The 25,925-nt window shown below is 39.1% G+C and overlaps 1 protein-coding gene across 1 annotated transcript; it reads right to left on the reverse strand.

The window, feature by feature from the left end:
• Positions 1-4,062: 4,062 nt before the first annotated feature.
• Positions 4,063-23,250, reverse strand: golph3a (golgi phosphoprotein 3a). Its single transcript, XM_035945730.2, has 4 exons — positions 22,824-23,250; positions 20,433-20,564; positions 11,759-11,873; positions 4,063-7,479 (listed from the first exon to the last, which is right to left on the reverse strand). Exons 1-4 carry the CDS (start codon positions 23,031-23,033, stop codon positions 7,055-7,057), a joined length of 882 nt encoding a protein of 293 aa, XP_035801623.1. The 5' UTR covers positions 23,034-23,250; the 3' UTR covers positions 4,063-7,054.
• Between the last annotated feature and the right edge of the window lie 2,675 nt (positions 23,251-25,925).

A 25,925-nucleotide genomic window follows, 5' to 3' on the forward strand; every position in this document is an offset into this window, starting at 1 on the left:
GACAAGATTCACATTTACGCTTTTACTGTTGTAATTTGTTGACAGACCACGTCATTGCGATACAGAAGGGAAAACAACGCTGCACAGCACAAAGAAAAAACAAAAATAGAAATGCAAACATGGGACAATCTCCTTCAGGAAAACTGTACATGCAGTGCTGTAGGAATTACAGTGCAGTCTTCCTGCACCTCCTGATGTTTCTGTCTGTTGGGCCAAAAATTCTCATCCACATCACAAATATCTTCTCTTTCGTCTTTGAGCAATTTCAGAAAACCCTAACCCTTCACATATTTCCCTTCATAGAGAAATTCAAGATTCACCTGAGAGCAATTTACCAATTCAGGACAGGTTTAGAAAAATAGTCTAATGGAAATGTATAGAAATATATTTGACATAGAATGACAAGTTGTTCAACCATTTTGCATGTAAAGACTTATGCGATGAACTAATGCCTAAATGTGGGGGGTGAGAATATTCAACAGAGATGCATTATAATACATTTTGATTAACATGACATAAGCAATTGATAATGTAGGAAATGGCAGAGAATTGTCCATAATCATTTGCATGGATGAACCAAAACATTTGAAACTTGTTCAAAGAAATGAGAAACTGCTTTTTTGATGTGTACAAGTGACACAATGATGTGAAGATTGAACAAGTAGTTTTGAGAATTTCAATTCTGATCTGAGAAATGTACCAAAGCGACTGAGAAAAACTGTAACGTGCAGCTGTTCATTAGAAATAAGTGGCTGCATTGATCAGTAAAATAAATATATTAAATCTTTTTCTACCAGCATTCCTGTCTTGCATCATTTCCAGTAGCAGTGCTTTTTTACTTTCATCACTGTTTATAATCCTTGTGCTCCATTATAACATGTTGACTGAAGTTGGTGAGACTGATCAGAATGTTTGTGTGGAAGAAGAGTCACAGATTTCAAAGCAGAAAGTCTGAGTTGACAAAAAATGCTGATAACCACCTTCTAAATATCTCTTATCTCTGACTGGGGTTTTAGTTTTTGTTAAACCAACTTACACATAGAAAGCCTGGCTATGTCAAACTTTTTTTTGGAGTACAGCCCTCAGGTAGACATCTGACTTTTGGATGGACACCTGTTCCTTGCATCATGAGTATACTCCTCATCAGATTGCATTTGCTATATCACTGTCCTTGACTTGAACTAAAAAAATGACTTTGGTCTGTTTATAGCTGTAATTGCATGAAGACTGTTTCGCCCACACTGTCACGGAAGTGTACTGCAGACTTCTTAGAAAACTGTTTTGTTTTTTGACTAATTTAACTGTTGAATTGAGTGTATATCAGTAAATCCATCTTATCCCCTATAAATAAATATCATAATCATCTCTTCCAATTATTTTCATTAAGATAGTGATTCTCAACACCATACAATAATGATTTTAAAAATGATTGGCATGTACATACACTATATTGCCAGAAGTATTCGCTCACCTGCCTTGACTCGCATACGAACGTAAGTGACATCCCATTCCTAATCCATAGGGTTCAATATGACGTTGGTCCACCCTTTGCAGCTATAACAGCTTCAATTCTTCTGGGAAGGTTGTCCACAAGGTTTAGGAGTGTGTTTATGGCAATTTTTGACCATTCTTCCAGAAGCACATTTGTGAGGTTACACACTGATGTTGGACCAGAAGGCCTGGCTCTCAGTCTCCACTCTAATTCATCCCAAAGGTGTTCTATGGGGTTGAGGTCAGGACTCTGTGCAGGCCAGTCAAGTTCATCCACACCAGACTCTGTCATCCATGTCTTTATGGACCTTGCTTTGTGCACTGGTGTACAGTCATGTTGGAAGAGGAAGGGGCCAGCTCAAAACTGTTCCCACAAAGTTGGGAGCATGGAATTGTCCAAAATGTCTTGATATGCTGAAGCATTCAGAGTTCCTTTCACTGGAACTAAGGGGCCAAGCTCAGCTCCTGAAAAACAACCCCACACCATAATCCCCCCTCCACCAAACTTTACACTTGGCAAAATGCAGTCCGACAAGTATGTTTCTCCTGGCAACCGCCAAACCCAGACTCGTCCATCAGATTGCCAGATGGAGAAGCGCGATTCGTCACTCCAGAGAAGGCGTCTCCACTGCTCTAGAGTCCAGTGGCGGCGTGCATTACACCACTGCATCCCACGCTTTGCATTGCACTTGGTGATGTATGGCTTGGATGCAGCTGCTGGGCCATGGAAACCCATTCCATGAAGCTCTCTGCTGAAGCACTGTTCTTGAGCTAATCTGAAGGCCACATGAAGTTTGAAGGTCTGTAGCGATTGACTCTGCAGAAAGTTGGCGACCTCTTCGCACTATGCGCCTCAGCATCCGCTGACCCCGTTCCGTCAGTTTACGTGTCCTACCACTTTGTGGCTGAGTTGCTGTCGTTCCCACACACTTCCACTTTTTTATAATACAGCTGACAGTTGAGTGTGCAATATTTAGGAGCGAGGAAATGTCACGACTGGATTTGTTGCACAGGTGGCATCCTATCACAGTTCCACGCTGGAATTCACTGAGCTCCTGAGAGCGACCCATTCTTTCACAAATGTTTGTAAAAGCAGTCTGCATGCCTAGGTGCTTGATTTTATACACCTGTGGCCATGGAAGTGATTGGAACACCTGATTCTGATTATTTGGATGGGTGAATACTTTTGGCAATATAGTGTACATATACAAACTGGAAAATGTCTGGCAGTAACTTTTCTTCTTCAAAGACAGTGCTCAGTAGCAGAAGCACCATAAGAAGCAGCTAAAGCCTTTATAGAACGGTGGTACTTTTGACAGTTTTCATTAGAAGTACCTGATAAGGTACAACCTGTCCCAGGAAAAAGTGCTGACAATACATCACTAAATACCAGTAAAGGTATTTTGTTTTTCCTGTGACTTTTTAAAAAAAAAGTAATTAGTTTCACAAAGTGCAGATTTGTATCTGCAACATTATGTCCTCTTTTCAAAAATCCTAACTTTGTTTTACTCTGAAGTGCTATTGACATCTTTAAGTGAATGTGTCAGTTTTTTTTTGAATGTTTGATTTTGCCATACTTTAAGTATTTAGTCCAGAGTGGAAATGGCAAAAAGACAAAAAGCAGGACCCAAAGTCCAGGAAATTGCCTGCCTTTTTTCCATAGTGCGTCCTGGTGCCATGTGCTCCCCAGGTAAGTAACGCACTCGACCATCCATGTGATGTAAAAGAAAACATGAATTATCAGACGTGGCCACCTTCATCCATTGCTCCGTGCTTTAGTTCTGATGCTCACGTGCCCATTGCTGGCACTTTCAGCAGCGTGCAGGAGTGTAGCATGGGCACCCTGCGTTGTCTGCGGCTATGCAGCCCTATACGTAACAAACTGCGATGCACTGTGTATTCTAGCATCTTTTATGAGAACCAGCATTAACTTCTTCAGCAATATGAGCAACAGCAGCTGGTCTGTGGGATTGGACCACACGGACCAGTCCTCCTACCCATGCACATCAGTGAGCCTTGGCCCATGACCCTGTCGCGGGCTCACCACTGTTTCTTCCTTGGACCACTTTTGATAGATACTGACCACTGCAGACCAGGAACACCCCACAAGAGCTACAGTTTTGTAGATGCTCGTCTAGCCATCTCAATTTGGCCCTTGTCAAACTCGCTCAAATCTTTACGATAGCAATTTTTCCTGATTGTAACACATTGACTATGAGGACAAAATGTTCCCTTGCTGCCTAATATAAACCACTAACAGGTCCCATGATGAAGACATGATCAGTGTTATTCACTTCACCTGTCAGTGGTCACAAAGTTTTGCCCGATCAGTGCATTTCATTTAATGCATGACTTAATCACACAAACTTGAAGTTGTATCCCAGTAACACAAGCAACCAAATAATCATTTGTCCCCTCTATATATATATATGGAATCAGTTTGTAGAGATTTGCTTTCATAAATTGTATTTACATTCGATGGAACCAAATGAGTGTATGGTCATAAAATCAATAAATTGGTTGAGGCTGAACTTATACAAAATAAAAAATAACAAAAATTAAAATCAGCTGTGTGATTAGGCACTTCCAAGCTCTTGTTTATTTTCTAGGGTCAAAGAAAGTACACAAACTAGAGGTCCCTTTATTTAGATAACATTGATAATCTCTCATATTTACTCTGCAACTTGAAGTGATTTTCTAATGCAAAAAACTCTTTATCCCTCTTCCCTTCATCCATAATCACTGACCAATCACTTTCAGCCCTATGCTACATACAGTATCAGAATAAAGCAACATCTTTCACAAGATCCATGAGGCTGAGTACTAAGTGTGTTAGAACAGAACAGTTAACAAATGTGAAAACAAAATTCATGAAACTGAGGCAAGATGAAATTAAGAACAAGGTACAGTTCATGTTGAAAAGGCTTTGTTGAATGTTTCGTACATTTTGAAAGTGCAGTTGAACCATGACAATTTTGAAAAGCAATTCTGACAAAGGTCAATTGAATCTGTTCCTGATACAGATACATAAGTACATACATAAACATCTGGAATGTAAATCAATCTTTTGATCAGATTTTAGTGAGTGAATTAAATAATCCATCAGATTTTTCAAGTTTTCTAAATACAATTGATTTATTTTGAGAGCACTTACAAGTAACTGCACAGTAAGGCTGTCTGCATATTAAAGCTGACAGTTTGGGAAATGCACTTGTCTGCCATCAAGCTAACACATACATGAGAAGACTTAAATCTATTTAAAGCTCTGTCCATCTAATGCTATGATCGGTATGACAAGTTTAGCCTAGCTTAGCATAAAAGTCTGGAAGCAGGGAGAAGTTGCTAAACTAGCTCCATTAAAAAGGAAATATTGCACCTTTGAAAAGGTGAAGCCATCTGATTTCCATGTTGTATATCGTTAGCTAGCTGGTCAGTCATCTGATTCAAGAAAGCAGTTGAAAAACAGGGTTTGTGCAGGGTAATGATGATGTCTGAGATGCTGCCTGGAGTCACTGCCAACAGCAAGCTTTGGTGAAGAAGTATCTCCAAATTTCCTTGAAATATATCTTTTATACTTCTGTATGTAAACATACAAAAAAATCCCCAAATATACTATTAGGTATATGAAACCATTTAGGCTTTTTTGTACTTTAGTTTGTTTTGTTTGAAGGAGCACTGGTATAAGTTCATGTTTGATCCAGTTTGTTTTAAAGTGACTGAACATCTCCTAGACCTGTCACTGTAGAGGAGAGGGAGTGGAAAAATATTCATCTTCAGATGAGTCTGTTTCACTATAAATGTAAAAGATGTAAAGATGTTTTATTGTTGTTTAACCAATCTGGGTAGCTCATACAAACTTGGAAAGAGGAGAAAATCATCATTAATACATTTATCCTGCATTAAGCCCTGTGGAATACTTATTTTTTAATATTATTCAAATCTACTGATAAGTGGAAAAAAAACTCAATATTTCCATTTGACATTTGCTAACAGAGGTAGCTGACAATGACTTGGTCTGCTTTCCTGAGTTTGTTCCTGCCAATAAAATATATAGCAAAAATAAAAACAATATATATTTTGACAGTAGTATTAGCCAACACTGATGACAAGGTTTTTTTATTTGATACCACCTCAAATCCTATAAATGACACATTTTAGGGCCATACTAGATACGCACATATAATGGTGCATCTAGTGTTTCCACAACCAAAATGTACTGTATACTTCTTTTTAAATCAAAAAATACTAGCCACAGCACATTTACAATAGTATGAACTGTTTTTACTTCCTCATTTTAGAGTGGTTGATTGATATTTAGCAGATATAATTATCCCTCCATTGATGGCCATCATTTCTCTCGCAGCATTTCTACACATTTGGATGACAAGTTTGCATTATGCCAGCAGTATTTCTACACAATGTACTAACTGAGTCAGTTTAATAACATTCACCATGTTTCAACTTGCTTTTGACTTGACTTTTCGCTTGAATAATTCGTCACATATTCACTGGGGATTAAGTCTAAGTAACTGATAAAAAAGTCATACAAGTCAGCACTTCTTCACTGGACCAATTTTCCACAACAGGGTTAGGAGGAATGGAATGTTAAGTGGCACTGTTGCTTCAAAGTAAGGAAACCCTTTGGAACTGGAGCCTTTCTGTCTAGAATATGTATTTTTCCCAACCATGTGGGGTTTTCTCCGTAGTCCAAAGACAAGCAGGTCAAGTAAACTCTACATTGCCTGTTGGTACAAATTGCTGCCTTTTTATGTGTCAGGACTATGATAAACTGACAACATGTAGCTGTGCCCCTCTCCTTCAACAGTGTGCGATGAGATGGTTTCTTGTGTCCCTGCACATGCTAAGCAGCTATATGTTATAGATGAATAGATGGGTTGAGTTAAGAGGTATACACCTAGAAAAATACAGAAATTAGGTTTAAAAAAAAAAGTTAGTTAATGGCAGCACACTGTTCTAGGTATTAGACTTTTGGATTTGATCCTGTTAGCTGTCTTCTAAGACTGGACATGAAATTCAAGAATGCTGTGTCACCAAGTAAATCATAGCCATACACTTAATCACATTTGGTAGAAAACTCACCAAGATCATTGGCTAATTGGATAACCTTTCATCAGCATCACTCGTCTGTACATGGGTTTGTACATCACAGTTGGTTATTGTGTAATGTTATCTTAAGAAACCTGTGACATATATATTGTACCTCTAAAAACCTGACAGAAAATAAAGGGGATATGAATCGGCATTTTGATTTCTGCTCCACCCATCACCAACCACTTCATTCAAAGTTCAGAGAGAGTTATTATTTTTAGCAAAAGTGAACACATAAATGACACATGGGAGAAACAGGGCCATGAAGGATCAACAAGGACAGTTAACTGGAAGGAAAACAATGAGGGAGAAAAGAGGGTAGCCCATTCCAAAAGTCCAGATAGGAGTAAACAAAAAGTCAAGTCACCATGTTGGGGCTAGTACTCTGATTCTTACCCCAAAGCACAATGCCACTTGAATGCAAAAATTGTTTGCTGTCCTATTTTTGGTAGCCTCATTTAGTGAAAGCAGCCACTACAGCCCACAACAGCTCATTTGTGTTGGCCTTCATACTCTCTCCCTCAGGCTCCAGTTCCAGCAGCTGCCGCACTCTCTTCATGGCCAGGTCATATTGATCATCAAGAAGAGGCGCGAAGGCATTTTCCAGGACATCAGAGGAATGGGCTAAGAAAATGAGCGCAAGCAGTCGCTTGTCCATTCGATGCGGGTCATTCACCCACTTGTCCAGTACAGCCTCCTGGACCTTCTTGATGAGGCGCTGCTTGATGTTGTTGTTGGTCAGAGGATGTGTGGTCATATCAAAAAGCAAGAAGTTCTGCTTCTCAGTAGTGAGGACACCTTTTTCAACCAAGTTTTTGGCCAGCCGTTCACGGACATTCCTTAGTTGATAATGGAGCTTCAAGGGATTCCACGTCTCTCCTAAACATGAGCCAAAAAACAAAACAAACACTGTAAACACTGTCACAAAAAATTGATTTGCACATTTACAAATTGGTGCTTTGACAAAGACAATTAAAAGAATAATGTCTGTAGAAGTTTCGTAGATGCTGCACTGAACTAAGCCGTTGCCCCCTGGAAAGTGGGATGTCATTACAAGCAATACTTGATGTTAATTTCTGAAAACGTGATTTTACCTGTTTTTTCATTTTACCAAAACAGTAAAAGATGTTACAAATCCTAGGGATACTGGACAGTGACAACATGTGGAATGGCTGCAGCAGTTAAAGGTGCAGTATAACTTATGGAAAAAAAACACTCCAAGAGTGGTGCTGCTTCTAATGCAAGTGGCTACAGTCATTACTGTTCAATCTGTCAAAATATAAAATTTGTGTGTAGCAAATTGTAAAGATGCAATTTTTAAAAATGACACACCCACACACAAAACTATGTAGAACATCACAAAACTAGAACTCTGTCATGTGCAAAACCTGCCTCTTATATAGGGGTGCTGATTTTTAATTCATCAGTCTTTGTGGCTAGCAGTATGTCTACCAAGAGCACATACTTTACATTGCTGTTGCAGTCAATCCAGCTGTCCATAAAAAGTCTCCCAAGGCCACAAGTAAAAAACATTGTACACTTCAGTTTTACGTAGGTTTGGGTATCATTTCTATTTTTCCTATTTCAGATTCCCATACTGCTTATCAATTCTGGTTCTTAATGATTCTCAATTCAGATTCTTTGTGTTGCAGGTGGTTAAGAGATACTACAACAACAAAGTTCTGCTTTTACGATAATGCATGAGTAATATTCTTATACTATAATATAGTACAACCACCATAAGAACCTTTTGTCTGCATTTTGTACTTTTACTACCTTACATTTTTAAAAGGAGGGACCCTACCTGCTTGAATAATTATCAACCCATATCCAAGTTGTCCATTTTGTCAAAGGTCCTCGAAGGTCTAGTTAATGATCAGTTGAAGGTTCTCCTCCATACTAACAATATTCTCTCCCCCTATCACTCCAGCTTCAGGAAATGAGATAGCACTATCACAGCCTCCCTCAAATTCACCAATGATATAATAGACTCGTTGGATCACACACAAAAAAAAATGTACAGCTCACTTTGTTGATCTTTCTAAGGCCATTAACACAGTGGACCACTCCATTTTGAAGCAACGATTGCTTGATATTGGTTTGTCTGTGCAGGCTGTTGGCAGGTTTAATAATTATCTGACAGAAAACAATGTGTTTGTTTTGAAGGCAACTCATCCACTGCTAAATGTTAATACTAGCATGTCCCAGGGTTTAGTTCTGGGTCCACTTCTGTTTGATGGACACTTTGGGCAGAAATGTCCTTAATGACAAACTTCATTTTTATGCTGATGTCATATACTACTGTAGCTCCATCCTTGTTGAGGCCCCTTGGCAAAATACAGATCGCTTTCAACCTTGTGGGTCATCAACTCATTGAGCTAAAACTTGTTTTAAATGCTGCCAAAACTAAATTGATCATTTTCTCCAATGGCAGGAAAGTACCTGAGCCCCCTCCCAGCATTTTATCATTACAAGGTTGTGAGATTGAACTTGTGTCTTGTTACACGTATCTTGGTGTTTTAATTAATTTAATCTTGATGATCGGCTTTCTTTTAAATCTCACGTAGAAAGCCAGGCAAAAAGATTATGGTTGTAACTGGGGTTCTTTTTTCATCACAGATCTGGATTCTGTGTATCATGGTGCCTTAAGGTTCGTCATGGGTTGTAGAGCCCTCACTCACCACTGCACCTTATATGCTCGAGTTGAGTGGCCCTCTTTGGAAACACGCCATGTTGCGCACTGGTATTCTTTTATTGACAAAGCAATCCTAGGTCTACTCCCCCATTACTGAAGTGATTATATTTCTAAAATCCACAGCAATTACTGTTTACGTTCCAATGATGTATACGTATTAAACGTGCCTAAGGTTCAATCTGAATTTGGGAAGCACTATTTTAAGTACTCTGCACCTGCTGCCTGGAACTCACTGCAGAACACATTGAATCTAAAGGAACTTATCACCTTTGGAACTTTTAAAAACTGTGTGAAAGACTTTGTAGCAGCTACTTTTCGCACTTGTTTTTATGTAAATTCTTCATTCTGTTGATTTTATCTACCATGTATTTTATTTCTTTTGTTGCGAGTTGGTGTTGTCTGTTTTAATTGCTGCAATTCTAATGTTTCTTAGGCTGCTGTCTTGACCAGGCTTTCCTTGAATAAGAGGTCATTGTGTCTGAATGGGACCAACCTAGACCAAGGCTAAAATAAAAATTGACATATTTTTACTTTGAGTAAAATTTTAACTTTAGGACTTTTACAGTGTATTAGTAATTTTACCAGAGAAAAAGATCTGAGTATTTCTTGATCACTGCTCATTCATTAGTATTAATGAAATGAAACACTGAATTAACACACAGCACAGGCTGACTGCACACTTTCAAGAAGGTAGTGATGTACACTAGTAAGTTTGTCGTCTGAAATTAGTCTCTCCTGTTGTGTGACAGAAGTTGCAGCACGTTGCTGCAGTTACTGTTAAATGTTGCTATAAAAGCAGTAAATGCATTTAAATCAGTAAAGTTATTAACAGTAACTATAGTCCTTGGGCCAGGACCCAAAATTTCCGACATCGGTACCACCCGAGGTGACCAATTCTTTTTGGTATTTTTAACTTGCTATATGTCTCTAGTTTGCATTTTGATATGATAGCCCTTGCAGACTCACAGCTTAATATATGTTATCACTTGTTTAATGGACATGCCCCACGATGAAAGGCGAGGGGTCTGAGGCAGAAGTCCTATCAATGCGACGGGATGGAATCCAATAGGATTGTTCCTCATTACGAGAAAATATGAAATGCCACATGCTACACATCTTCATCTGCATTAACAACTTTACTGCATGGAAACAAGATTTTCTGTAAGAGGAACAGGCGGAACAATAGAATAGTGAAAGTTTGACAAACAGATTCAAAGTTAAATTCTGTTGAAGTTAAAACCAAGACTAACCATATCTTGTGATTTTTGGTCAGTGTGATACAGCAGACTATAATTTACAATTAAACATACAAAAAATTTTTCTATCACTAAACATCTTTAGGATGAAGAAAAACAATACTATAGGTCAAGTACTTTCTTGTAAAATTGTTGAAATTGTTCCTAAAGAGAGAACTCGGAGGAAGACATGTTTGAACTTGGAATGTGGTATGTCTTATAGTATTAATATTTTCCTGTCAAAAATGCTGCAATTTTGCAGTTCAGAGTGTGGGGTGCTGGGATATGTAGTGTTTGTGTACATTCAATCAGAAATAGGTACAGCTAGACAGCCTTAAAAAATGTTGTACTTTTGCAACTGTGCCCTCAGAAGGCTAAATGAATTGTGCATTACCGCGGTTATGGTGAATGTGACGGTTTCACAAAAAAGTGATAAAGCTGCCAGTGTGGAAAGGCTATCACATCCTTATGCACTTATATTAACCCAATGTACATTTTTGTACCACTTAGGTTTGGTCACCTGAGATGGTACCAATATCTGGTCTGTCCCATGGACTAACAGTAAAGTTTAAAGCTACAGTTGTCTGTAACACGTTTCAATGAGTAGAACTGTTACCGAAAGTCTGTGTGTTATGTTTGCTGTCAAGGAAGAGATATACAGACTCTGTTGATAAAATGTTACTACAACACTCTCCTGCATTCTTCACAGCAGAGTTTGTGAAGCTCTACTTGCCAGTTTTAGCAGCAGAGACACAGAGCTACATAAAGTTATCATAAAAGTGATGGTGGTCGTGTTTTGGAGGAGGATTTTCGAAATTAAGGTGTTTGCTATGAGACAATCACACACCAGCTCAGCAATGACTAAGCAGGATAACAAAATAATTTTTAGAGTGAATTTATTAAGACAAACACATCAGGAGACAGAAGACATGGTGGCATTCAGCTCTCAGACTGGTGCAGATGGATAGCTATAGATACATAGCAGGTGTTTAAAGTACAGTGCCACACTGGGCTCACTAACTGGCGGACCATGGTCCACCAGTTCGTGGGCTCTAGTTAGTGGGGTCTAGTATGTAGTGGAATAAACAAAGCCTCGATTCAGAGAATTTTGCCTCCAGGAATTTTAGTAATCGAATTACTCAAATAACTTCAGGAATCGTTTCAGTCCTAGTACAAACAGATAAACTACCAGTGTGAGGTCGTGGGATGATGAAGTCACTAAACTCACCACTTAGCAGTTCAATCCAGCTCTGCACGGTCTCCGGTGGTTGAGTGTCTTTGATGTGTTTTAAAGCTTCATCCAGAAGCACATCACCTGTTGGAGCATCTGACTTACAAATCACCTGTGAATTTCATTCAGAATGACAACATCCAGTTATAAGATTTAATTATCAGAGTACAGCAGCTGAAATAGATGCAAAATTTTCATTTTCTTTTCTTATTTATCAAAGCTCTGTTAAAACTGAAAAGCTGAAACCACATCTGCCAACACAGTTGTCCCAGGATTCTCCTGTATTTGACTGCTCTGTCTAGCTGTCCTCCCATTTAAACATTTTCCCATAAATCTGCTACACCTTTAACTTCTCTTTAAAAAAAAAAACAAAAAAAAGACAGGCCAGGTATCCCACTGATGGTATTCATGACCACAGGCCTGTTTGATGTGTTTTCTACATTTCTCTCTAGTAGCGCAGGAATACCACATGGCCCATTATGCTCGCTAGCAGGTGTCGATGGTCTCAACTTTGAAGATAAAGTGTAACTCTTCTTCAGATTATTGGGGGAAGCTTAGCAGGAATTTGCTTTGGGCCTCAGAGAGGTCTATGGATAGTAAACTCAGTCTTTGTTGCACCTTTCTGGTATTTTAATGCAAACGGTTGCCGAGCAGTGATTTTAGGATTCACTATAGGTACACCTGTCTATGCAAAAGTATTATGCTCTCCATGTCTGCAAGTTCATTAAAGTCCACGTGACACAAATTTTGTAATCTCTCCAAATCCACTCACTCATGGTGGCGCTTTACTAACTTAACTCCCACAATGCTCTCTGCTTGCATGTGACTGTTGATAGTCTGAGTGGCCACATTCTAGGGTTACTACAGCGTCAAACAGTGGGAGACTACACCTGGTGAAATATGCAGGTATGGAATGAATGTACAACGCATTTTCTGACATGCATGTTTGCCTTATCAGTGACTATATTTAGGGTCCGACCACCAATGGTGCGAAGGCCCTCTTGGAATGCTAGAGTTTTTTAGGGTCCGAGCATCGATGGTGCGGAGGACCCTATTGAAACCCTAGGGTTTATTATTATTATTATTATTAGGGTCCGAGCACCGATGGTGCGAAGACCCTATTGGAATGCTAGGGTTTATTAGTGTCCGAGCACTTACGGTGCGAAGACCCTATTGGAATGCAAGGAATTATTAGGGTCCGAGCACCAACGGTGTGTAGGACCCTATTGTAATGCAAGGAATTATTATTAGGGTCCGAGCACCGACGGTGTGGAGGACCCTATTGAAACCCTAGGGTTTATTATTATTATTATTATTATTATTATTATTATTATTATTATACTTTTTTCTACGGACGGGGAAAACGCATTTTTGGCGGCCTTAACGTACTTGAAAACTAATGAAACTTTGCACACACATCAGGACTGGTGAAAAATTTGATATTTTATGGGAGTTGCACTTGTGTGTGCCAAAATGGCTCCATAGCGCCCCCTACAAAATTGAAAAAAGTGGTCACTAGGCCAACTGTGAGGATGTTTCATGTACAGCTACAAAATTTGGTAAGCATATGCAGCACATCAGGATGCACAAAGCAGTCAGTGACAGCCATGCTCCATACCCAACAGGAAGTCTGTTATCTTGCGTTGTAACGGTGAACTTTCCTCACTGTGGGACCAATAAAGTTTATCTTAACTGCGAAAATTTTGTTGAGATGAACTCCTCCTAGGGGGTAAGTCTTAGAGACCTGAAATTTGGTCAGTACATACAACAGACCTTCCTGATAAAAAATTATCAAAATCTTCCTCGAAAGGTAAAAGGTGTGGCCTGGCGATCCTCTAAACTTTGATGCGTCGCCATGAAACAAGAAGTGCTGTTGTAACTCTCCTGTACATGCTCCAGTCTACCTCAAACCTTACATGTTTGATCAGAGACCTGCCCTGATGACATGCATATAGTAATATTCATTCACAGTCATAGCACCACCTTGTGGTATCAGGACATTTACATTTTGATGTACTATTTTAAGGCCGTTGGCCAAATTCACCACAACTGTGGTGACATAAAATTGAACATGTTGATGATGATTCACAGTAAAAATGGTGACTTGTCATCAAAGGGCATGTCTGTGGCGGCGCAGCGAATTTTGATGTTTTGCCATGAAAATTGAAATGCTTATATCTCAGCTGCACAAGATCCTATCTGCCCCAAACTTAATGTGCTGGACACCAGGCTCAGTCTGAGGACATCCACACTCATAAACTTAGAAATAGTCATAGCGCCACCTGTTGGCAACAGGACATTTTGACATTATATTTGCACGTCCCATTGCCCTAAACTTTGCCATATAATTCTGAAAATTGATCAGCTGAGTCTTGATACCATGACCATGCCACAGTGTAAAGATTTTGACTTTTCATACTACACTGTTGCCGTGGCAATGCAAAGTCGATTTGAAAAAACAACATGCCTTTAACAGCATAAGAATGCTCAAAACATCACCAAAATTTGCACACATATCACCACCAGCTAAAGGAAGGACACTGTATGCATCTCAGCACTGCATGTGCTATAGCACCCCCTGTAGTATTTTTAACAAACAGCCCCCGCACCACATTTGACCTACGTCCGTGAAACTTGGGAGGCTTATACAGCACATCAGGACACACAAAAAAACTTCTTGGAGTCATACCCTAAACCCAACAGGAAGTCCGCCATATTGAATTAATTGGACAAATTGTGGCAATTTTTATCATTTTTGAGAACGAACTCCTCTTAGGGGGTTAGTCCTAGATACCTCAAATTTGGCCAATAAATACAACACAACATCATAATCAAAAGTTAAAAAAAGGTTCCTTGAAAGCCAAAGAGCATGGCCATGGTGGCCTACAGAATTTTGTTGCTTCGCCATGAAACATCAACTGCTGCTTAACTATCCTCTGCATGCTCCAATCTGCCTCGAACTTTACATGTCTGATCAGAGTCCAGCTTTGAAGTCATCCATAGACCAATATAGAGTCAGAGTGATAGTGCCACCTGTTGGATGGACAGGAAATGCTGTATAACTAGCCTGTACATGCTCCAATCTGCCTGACACTTTACATGTAAGATTAAAGTCCTGCCCTGATGAATTCTAAAGACCAATATACACTCTTGGTCGCAGCGCCACCTGGTGGATAGACAGGACTGAAACTTTAAATGTGTGATCAAAGTCTGGCCCTCATCACATCCATAGGCCGACATACACTCTCGGTTGCAGCGCCTCCTGGTGGACATGCTGGGACTTGCTGACCAGCAAGGATGCGAGGACCCGTTCAACGCTGCTTGCAGCTTTAATTATTATTTGTCTCCCCAAACGATTGCATTTTTGAGGGCCTAAACGCACTCCAATTCACGTGAAAATTTCCAGATGGACCAGAACTGGCGAAAAATGTCATATTTTATAGGAATTGTGGAGGTGTGTGGCAAAATGGCTCGATAGTGCCCCCTACACTTTCCCACAGGAGGTACGTTTCACCTACAGTTACCAAATTTGGTCCACATATGCAGCACATCAGGCTGAACAAAAAAGTCAGTGACAGCCATATTCCAAACCCGACAGGAAGTGAGCTATTTTGCGTTGAAGGTCAGATTTTGCCCATTATTTATTTTTTTTCTAGAGCAAACTCCTCATAGGGGGAAACTCCAATTCACCTCAAATTCGGCCCGCACATACAGCAGGCCTTAATGAGCAAAAGTTATCAAAATCTTCCTCAGAAGTCAAAGGGCGTGTCCGTGGCGGCCACTGGAATTTTGATCCTTCACCATGAAATATCAGGTGCTGTGTAAATGCCCTGAACATGCTCCAATCTGCCTGAAACTTTACATGTATGATCAGAGTCCTGCCCTGATCACATCCATATGATGAAATACGTTCACAGTCAGAGCGCCGCCTGCTGGCAACAGGAAATGTCATGTTTTACACTTTGATGTACTATTCTTAGCCTGTTGGCCAGATTCACCTCAAACATGGTGACATAAGCCTAAAGACGTTGATGATGATTCACAGTGAAAATGGTGACTTGTTATCAGAAGGCGTGTCTGTGGCGGTGCAGTGAATTTTGAAGTCTCGCCATGACTACTGAAATGTTTATATCTCAGCAAATCCCGATCCTATCTGCCCCAAACTTCATGTGCGGAACACCAGGCCCAGTCTGAAGACATCCACACTCAAAAATTTTAAAAAAGTCATAGCGCCACCTATTGGTAACAAGAAGTTTAGGCATTACATTTGCAGGCACCATTGCTCCAAACTTTGTCATTTCATTCTGGAAATTGGTCAGCTCACTCTTCACCCCTTGACCCCACAGTTTTTTTACCACACATTTTTACTTTTGATACAAAGTACTTTTTGACAGGCTAGGAATGCTGAAAACTTCACCAAAATTACCACACACATCAAAGTCGACTCAAGGAAGGACACTGTATGCATCTCAGCAGGGCATGTGCTATAGCACCCCCTGCAGTATTTTTAAAAAACAGTCCCCGCAGCACGTTTAATCTACATTCATGAAATTTGGTAGGCACATAGAGCACACCAGGACACACAAAAAGCCTCTTGGAGCCATACCCTAAACCCAACAGGAAGTCCACCATCTTGGATTAATTGTGAGACTTTTGGTGATTTTTGTCATTTTCGAGAACAAACTCCTCTTAGGGAGGAGACCTCAAATTTTACCAGTATGTACAACAGGTACTTGTGACCAAAAGTTATCAAAATTTTCATTTTAAGTCTGATTAAAAACATCAACTGCTGTCCAACTACTCTCTGCATTCTCCGATCTGCCTCGAACTTGTATGTATGATCAGAGTCCAGCTCTGAAGCCATCCATAGACCAATATAGAGTCAGAGTGATAGCGCCACCTGGTGGTTGGACAGGATATGCTCGATAACTAGCCTGTACAAGCTTCAATCTGCCTGAAACTTTGTGTGTGATCAGAGTCCGGCCCTGATGGATCCCATGGACCAATATACAGTCTCAGTAATAGCGCCACTTGATGGATGGACAGGAAGTGCTTCATTTCTCGCCCGTACTCCTAGAGACTTCAAATTTGAACAGTATATACAACACAACATTATGATCAAAAGTTATCAAAAGGTTCTTCCAAAGTCAAAGGGTGTGGCCATGGCAGTGTCCAGAATTTTGATGCTTCGCCATGAAATATCAACTACTGTGTAACTATCCTCTGCATGCTCCAATCGGGCTCAAACTTCACATGATTAATAACAGTCCTGCCCTGATCACATCCATATGGCAAAATGCATTCACAGCATGTGCCATAGCTCCCCCTGCAACATTTTAAAAAATAGCCTCCACAGCAAGTTTCACCTATGACTACAAAATTTGGTGTGCAATGTAACACATCAGTGCGAACAAAAAAGTCTCTTGGGCTCATTCTCTAAACCCAACAGGAAGTCCGCCGTTTTGAATTAAATATCAGATTTCTGGTGTTTTTGGTAATTTTCAACAATTGATTTCTCACAGGCGAAAACTCCAAAACATCTGAAACGGGGACAATATATACAACACACCTTCAGGTTAAATATTTCTGAAAATTGTACACAAAACTCAAAGGGCGTGGCCATGGCAACTGACTGAACTTTGATGTTTCACCATAAAGCAGGAAGTCTTGTGTAAATCCCTGTACATGCTGCTATCTGCCTCAAACTTTACATGTGATCAAAATCTGGCCCTGATGAATTCCTTAGACCAATATACACTCACAGAGATAGCGCCACCTGGTAGATGGACAGAAAGTGCTGCATAAACAGCCTGTACATGCTCCAATCTGCCTGAAATTTGATCTGTGTGCTCAGAATCCAGCCCTCGTCACATTCATGGGCCAAAATACACTCTCAGTCGCAGCATCGCCTGATGGACATGCTTGGGGTCGCTGACCAGCAAGGATGCGAGGACCCGTTCAACGCTGCTTGCAGCTTTAATGTTAATCAATTTGATTATTAATGGCAACTAGTCATGTATCAATAATCATTAACATCCCTGAGTAAAACTTAGGTAACAGCCATGCATTGGTGGTGTTTTCAGCTGTCCATGTGCATATCCTTAAGGTAGCATAATCAAGGGTTTTGAGTGGACAGCGGTGGGAATTGTTGGATTGCCAGGGGCATGGCATCAAGTCAGAATGTTAACTTGTACGAAAGTGTAGGGTGAATTATTTTCTCTTAAAAATAGATGTACAACAACTGTAAAATACATTTAGGAGCATGTGTGCAAAGAAAAAGTATGACAAAACTGGTGATAATCCAGTTACTTCTTGTTAAAAATTTATGAACTTTTTACAAAGACACTGATGTCACTGTTGAATCTTTTCAGCAAGCTAATCGTATGAGTGGGACTCATCACCCTGTTATCCAAGAATATGGAGAAGCTTGTTTTGGCCTTGTCTGTGTATCCCAAGCTGTATGATTTGTCCAAAAGGTAAAGGGGAAATTCTGGTCTATCATATCAACAGCAGTCAGAGTGATGATATGTTGTCAAAATATTATTGCCATGTGCACTTTTCAAACATAGAATACATATGATAGCTGCCTTATCAGTCTTGTCAAGTGACTGCATTCTGTCATTCATATTCAGGTCACTTTTACATTAGAGCTCCTTATGGCTTAATTTCGACATATAACAGTGACAGAGAAAGCCACAGTAGACATATGTATTACACGAGGTTAAACAGTACATCAAGTGACATGAAATGCATAGTAATGGACTAATAAACAAAAGTCTAAATCTAAACAAATACCACGCTCGAATCAAACTGTGTAAATAACCAACAGTCTCAGCTATTTATATAAATTCTAAAAATTCTGTCCAGGTGTGATGATAGTCTAACTGTTACTTTAATAAAAGCAAAATAAAAATATCTCTATATCTCAAAGCTGTGATGGAGCTCAGGACTCAACCTGAGGATGGCTGCTATGTAAGAAATGATTTAATTGCAGCCAATAAACCATGTGACTGTGATAGCTCACTTGTCTGAAGTAAAGAAAAGTACACAGTTTGACTTACCATTGGTACCTGTCTACTGTCTGCATGTTATAAGTAATGAAATTACTACTGTTGTTCTATGCATGTAATGCACAAAATGCCCTCTCTTTGGAGACCATCACAGTAAAGTTGTATTTTTATGGACATTTCAGTTTCTAAAAGATGTGAAATTGTAGTGAACAAGAAATGAAGAAATGTGTTGTTATTAGTATAGCTGCAAACTGTGTCTTTGGTGCTTTTTGAGATGTTGTTTGACCGATGCAGAAATGTTGAAAAAATCTTTCTGAAATCACTTCACATAACTCAAAGTAATGTCACTTATGCATGCCAGTTAATGCAACAGCATGTAGTTCAGACTTGTGCAGTGTTGAGAGTAACAGAAATGTTACTAGAGATGACCTAATGCGATTGTCACCATAACTTTAACAGTAAAGTGACCAGGGTGTCCATTCAGAAAAAAAAAATTCAACTGTCATCAGATTGGAAGGAGTGCATGTCTAAAACGGGTTACAGAAATAAAACCCACTTGCAGCTTCGGAAAGGTTTTATTGATTAAGTGCTTTCCAGCGCCCTGCCAAAGCTTTTCTGACGGATAAACACTATATGGGCACACCCCATAAGTGAATCATCTTTTGAAAGATGTTGCTGGTCTGTAGTGGAGAAAACAGGCAGTTGAACTCTTGCTAATGTTAGGTTCACAGCCCACAGGGAGATAGAGGAAGCAGTTCAATGTTTGGAAATGGTAACAATAATTAGATTTAGAAAGGAGACTGACTGTTGTATCACTGTAGAGCAAGGGACATGGATATTGTGCTTTTTCCATTAACCTTGTAGTTCTAAGTATAAACAATTAATACTAAATGTAGTTTGAAACAGAAATAATCAAAAGCATAATGTATTTTTTTTTAATTAAAAAAACATTGTCAGTGTCTCCCAATATCCTAGTACCAATGAAAAACACATAACTTGGTACATTTTTGTTGCAGTTCTAAAGTTCTTTATGCTTTACAAAATTTTTCAACTTAGGAGGACATGTGCTCCCTGGGAGAAGCATAACCGTAAAGCTGTGGACTTTAACCTTTAATGAATTTAGGTACTATGAGGTTCTTGGTACAAGTTTGCTGGAAGCGACCATGTCTTTTTGCAAATAACTGTGCAGGTTACTATAAGGGTTGATGTCCCACGTGAATTCCCACACCAACGTGAGTTAAAGAGATGATTAGAAACTGCACCCACAGGACAACAAAGACGAAAAGGAAAATGACTTATTTGAATGACAATACATACAAATATGAACATAGCATGCAAATGGTCTTCTTTTCTGACTTACAGAAAAGTTCATTATTTCATTTACAGTTATGGCTAGAAACAAGAAGGGCTCAACTCAGTATTGACATGATTTCAGGTCTGTCACTACACTCTTGATCTGCCTATTATCATTTCTAATATAGTGCATACTTGGTTGTTCTATGTTCATTCTGTTGTAGAGATGCTGTGAGTTGGAAAAACATATTTATTCCACTGTTAATTTTTTAAAAATGTAATTAAATATTGCATTCTGCATTTATATTTTTATATTTGTCTAGTACATTTATGTAGTAAAAACACAAACAGAAATATATATCTCCTACCTTCCTGGCCAGCAGACCTTTCCTCCTCATGCCACAAGCCTCCAGCTGAAGGCGTCCTCGTAGAGCGAGTTCAATCAGCATGCAGCCTCGCAACCCTGATGAAATGCAGTCATTCCAGAATGAGGTGTAGCCCTACATAATAGTAACACATAATTACAATTAAGTTTTGTCACAGAGTTACCCTTTCCATTACGACAGGAGAACGTGAGGAATTCCTGATGGTCATGCCGACTGGCTTCGTGAGTCAAATCAAAGCAAGAGTAGTTACAGGTACTTCGGTTTTATGCACTGTCTGATTAAATTATTGCAACATGTTTGGCATCAGAAGTGTGGCACCAAAATTCTACTCCCTGACTCAAATTAGCTGATACTAAATTTTGACATCAACTTTGTATGCATGTGTGTTCCTTTAGGCAACTAACAGACTAAATCTGAAACAGAGACAGACTGTTGCAAGTTCAAATGCAGGTCATGGCGGTTAGTAAAACATCTGAAAAGCTAAACTGCTAAACCCATGTTGCCTCATTCTTGATATTGACAAACTGCTAATAGGTTGTTTATGACAACAGGTAGAGGATGTAATCATATTCATATTTAGATCAGAAAGCAATTCCTCAGTACACTTGATAAAACACAGTATAATACCCCAAGAAAAAACATAGATAGAAACAGATGGATAGATCCGATCTGTAATTTAGGAGGAAATACCTGTTGAAACTGACAGACATGCACCACCAGATAAACTTGTCAGCATGTGTGCATTTCTAAAGATTCTCCCATATACAATCATTTTCTCTTGTTTTCTCCCGTTTAATGACCACTGCTGTGAAAATAAAGTTTTTTTACCATGTTGGCGTGTCCATAATGTGTTTTTTTTAAATATGTTACACGATATAGAGGAGCAAAACAAGCAGCCAGTGCAATATCGAAGCATTTCCACCTTAAAACTGCAGTGCACCAATCACATTTAAGAAAACATGGTCTCACACAGCCAGGGTTTATTAGGCAACAAATCTAAAGAATCAATCCTTTGACTTGCAGATTGGGGAATTCTGTATCATTCTTCTTCAGAAGTCTTTGATGACAGGATCAACAGGGGGAAACATTATATGCTGTGTTTGGATTGTCCACTTGTCCACTCTCTCAATACAATGTTTGCTAGATACATAAACACTCACTGGGACTATTTAGTAACATGTACTAAAGCTATATATTTAATGCAATAGATATTCATAATTATCCCCATCACCCAAACAAATGCCAGAACTTTTGCAATACACTTGGAGGCTATGGACACCACAAAGTAGCTATTTTTAAATAGGTACTCTTTGTAATTGGCATTTCTCTCCACCACATTGAAATAATCCTGTACAACACAAATCTGCGCATATAAAGCTTTTACATTATAGTTTGGCTGTACTGTATCCACCCACACAGGTGTGATCGGGACTGCAGCTGTAACTATCATAGTTTAATCTTCAACATATTAATTGTACCATTGGAAAAAGTCTGATACATAAAAATATCAGTTCTTTTTTTAAGCTCCATTATTGTTACAGCTCCCGTGCAAATATTTCATGAGTCAGCTACTTAACATATCATTAACATATTTACAATTCGACTGAGTATCTTAAGTATCAACCATGATTCCTACTGTAATATGGTAAGCGTAAGAGGTATGTGGACAGAGGTAGGGATGGTCCGGCTTGGGCCAGGGCACTGAAAGATGTCCCTCATTTTCAAATCCCAACATAAACAGGTATGAGGATTTCTATTCAAATTATAAATACATTTCTTTGACTAAGAGGTTCCACAAGAGATGATTTGGGTGTACTATATTATCGACTTAACTGAAATTAATTCGCAAACTTCACTTGGGCTATAAAAGTTTGCTTCCTGCTGTTCAATGGCAATACATTTGAATTGCCTCCACTAGGATTCGACAACAAGAAAGGCAATAGGGATCACTATTAAATGGGTGCTGTACCTCCCAGCCATTTACTGCTTGTTTTACGTAAATACCTAATATTCATACCTTATAGCAGTGGATTTCTGACTTTACTGTACGACATTATTCAGCGTTCCTGTGAGCACATCATTATAGCCCATCTGTCTGAAAATCCTGTCAACACTGCTAACTGAATGTAAAAGATTGTTTCTTAGCACAACCGTGTCTCATAAAAAGACATTAGCTAGCTCGATGAGGAGTGACGAGGCCCATTATTGCTGTTAGCCTACTTTACATTATAGTAAAAAAAAGAATGTTAACTGATGCTATGTGGGTTAAGAAAATACAGCAGCTTTACGTTAGCTTGGGTAACATCCCATCGTTTAGCATTAATATTTACCTTATTTTCACATCGTTAGAGAGCAGGATTTATCTACCGTTACCTCTCGGTCTTTTAGTCCTAATAGCAACACTTCCTCCATCAATGTGAGCCGTGTTTCCTTGGAGTCTCCCGTATCATCGTCGTCCTGCTCGTCTCCCCGCCGGGGATCATGGTCCTCTTGGCCGGACGGACGGTCTTTCTCAGTGGCGTTGCGCGAGGCTTCTGTCCGCCTTTGTACGAGGCCCGAACTCCTCTGAGTCAAGGAAGTCATGTCTGCCGGCGCGTTGGCTAAACAACGAGGAAAAAACACGTCTCGGACAGCGTTGCCCGAGATGTTTCACTCGATAATTTGTCAACCATAAAGCAGTTACCTCTAGTATTTTGCCAGTTGAACACTGCGGCCAGGGTACCATTTGCCAGTACACTACAGCTCCCCTTCCTTGACTTTGCCCGCAACAATTTAATGTCTATCTAATATGGCGCCGTGTAGTGAATGTGGTACCGAACTTATCCAGCAGGTAGAGGCCGCGACAAGCGCAATACCAAATGACTTTAGGTTACACTGAATGCTGTATCAGCTGTTTAAATCATACCACCTTTATTTACTATGGCACATACGACCTTACAAATCCACCTTTTCAACACCGTCAGATTACAAGAAAATCCATAAACAGCTAACAAGAAGAGGATAACAACAATTACACTATATACATACACACACACACACACACACACACATATATATATATATATATATATATATATATATATATATATATAGTTTAATTTATAGATTTACAGAATTTATTTAGAAAACATGCAGTTGTGTAAATTTACTTGTCCTGAGACTAAAAATAGGCGAAAAAGAATGTTTGAAAAGGTTTTTGAAAATACCAAATAAGTCTGGAGGACCCCCTAAAATGCAATTTTTCTCTTGTCCCACTACCATGACGACCAAATTAAATCTCAAGTAAAACAGTTAATATGAAACCTAAACCTCCATTTTTTCATTGATGTCACTTTCAATTGAGGGTTTTTTTTTTTTTTTTTTTTTTTTTAAATAAACATAATTATTATGCATGGTACGTGAGTCCCACAACATGCACACAACCCTGTTACCACAACCTTTTAGCATGGTAGAAGAAGAAGAAGAAGAAAACAGTGAATCACATGATAGGCTGGAATTTACGTCATCAAACAGTTTTACAAAAGAATGGGTACAGCAAAGGTATGTCCTCTTCTATTTTTCGTATTTTCAGAACATTGTCAGCCCCTTGACTGAATGTCTCCTTCTACCTCGCGCAACCCTGTTATGCATATTATGAGGATACGACAAATTCTTTTTACTTTTTTCTTTACTGTTTTACATAATTAAATTTGTCCTCTTGGTCAGCAGTAACAGCTAGCTAAATATCTAGCTTCTACTGCTGAGAAAAAGCTAATATTAGCATGGATTACCAACCCTGTTACTATGATCAGAATAGGGTTATCAAACAACAAATAAAACGTAATAAAAATTGTAACACTGGTGTGTAAGCTAAGCTAATCAAGCCTTTGATAGATTATTATTTATTATTGATAGCAGAAATTTGTGAAAGAGAAGGCTTTTTTCCAAAAATGTTTAAGCCCAAATTTCCTCCAATTCTAGAACGACCCATATATATATATATATATATATATATATATATATATATATATATGTATGTATATATATATATGTATATATGTATGTGTATATATATATATATATATATATATATATATATATATATATATATATATATATACCAATCCCTCTAAGTTAGAGTGGGATTGGTTTAGCATGTGTATATATATATATACACCTAGCAGTCACTTTATTAGGTACAGCTGTTCAATTGCTTGTTAACACAAATAGCCAATCAGCCACTCACATGGCCAACTCAATACATTTAGGCATGAAGACTTGGTCAAGACTGCTTGCTGAAGTTCAATCATGAAGCATCAGAATGGGGAAGAATGACGATTTATGTAGCTTTGAACGTGGCATGGTTGTTGGTTGTTTTCATGCGCAACCATCTCTAGGGCAGGGCAGTTGTGTGGATGAAAATGCCTTGTTAATGTGAGAGGTCCAGGGAGAATGAGCAGACTGGTTTGGGATGATAGAAAGGCAATAGTAACTCTAATAACCACTCGTTACAACTAAGGAATGCAGAAAAATCTAAATAATGTAATGTAAATAATGATGCTGTGCAATTTCATAGAAATTTTGCTGTAAATATTGTATTTTTTCTTCTAGAAGAAGAAAATATATCTATGCACTGTGTGCATTGTGTGCTGCTCCCTTTTTTATTCAAACTGTTCTATTTGCTGCTGTTACACGGTAAATTTCCCCGCTGTGGGATCAATAAAGGTAATCTATCTATACCATTTCTGAATGCGCAACACATCCAATCTTGAAGAAGATGGGCGACAGCAGCAGAAGACTACACCAGGTCCTACTTCTGACATCTACGAACAGGAAACTGAGGCTACAGTTCGCACAGCCTCACCAAAATTGGACAATAGAAGATTGGGAAAATGTTGCCTGGTCTGATGAGTCTTGATTGCAGCTGCAACATTCAGATGGTAGGGTCAGAATTTGGTATGAGCAACATGAAATTATGGATCCATCCTGCCGTGTATCAAGAGCTCAGGCTGCTGCTGGTGGTGTAATGGTGTGGGGGATATTTTCTTGGCACACTTTGGACTCTTTAGTGCCAACTGAGCATCATTAAAATGCCACAGCATAAGTATAGAGTATTGTTGCTGTCCATGTCCATCCCTTTATGATTACAGTATACCCATCTTCTGATGGCTACTTCCAGCAGAATAATGCACTATGTCACAAAGCTCAAATCATGTCAAACCGGCTTCTTCAACATGACAATGACTTCATTGTACTCTGGTGGCTTTCACAGTCACCACATCTCAATCCAATAGAGAACCTTTCAGATATGGCGGAACAGGAGATTTGCATCATGGATGTGTGTAGCTGAGTAAATAATTGAATATAATGCAATTTTTTTAGGTGAACCTTCTCAAAATGTGTATATTATTTGGGTTATTTCTGTGTTTCTTTAGTCAAGTAGTTTATATTATCTGTATATGGTTCCAGTTTACCTGTTGGGGGGGGGGGGGGGGG

Source organism: Amphiprion ocellaris, chromosome 6 (assembly GCF_022539595.1).
Source record: "Amphiprion ocellaris isolate individual 3 ecotype Okinawa chromosome 6, ASM2253959v1, whole genome shotgun sequence".
In the NCBI taxonomy this organism is placed as follows: domain Eukaryota; kingdom Metazoa; phylum Chordata; class Actinopteri; family Pomacentridae; genus Amphiprion; species Amphiprion ocellaris.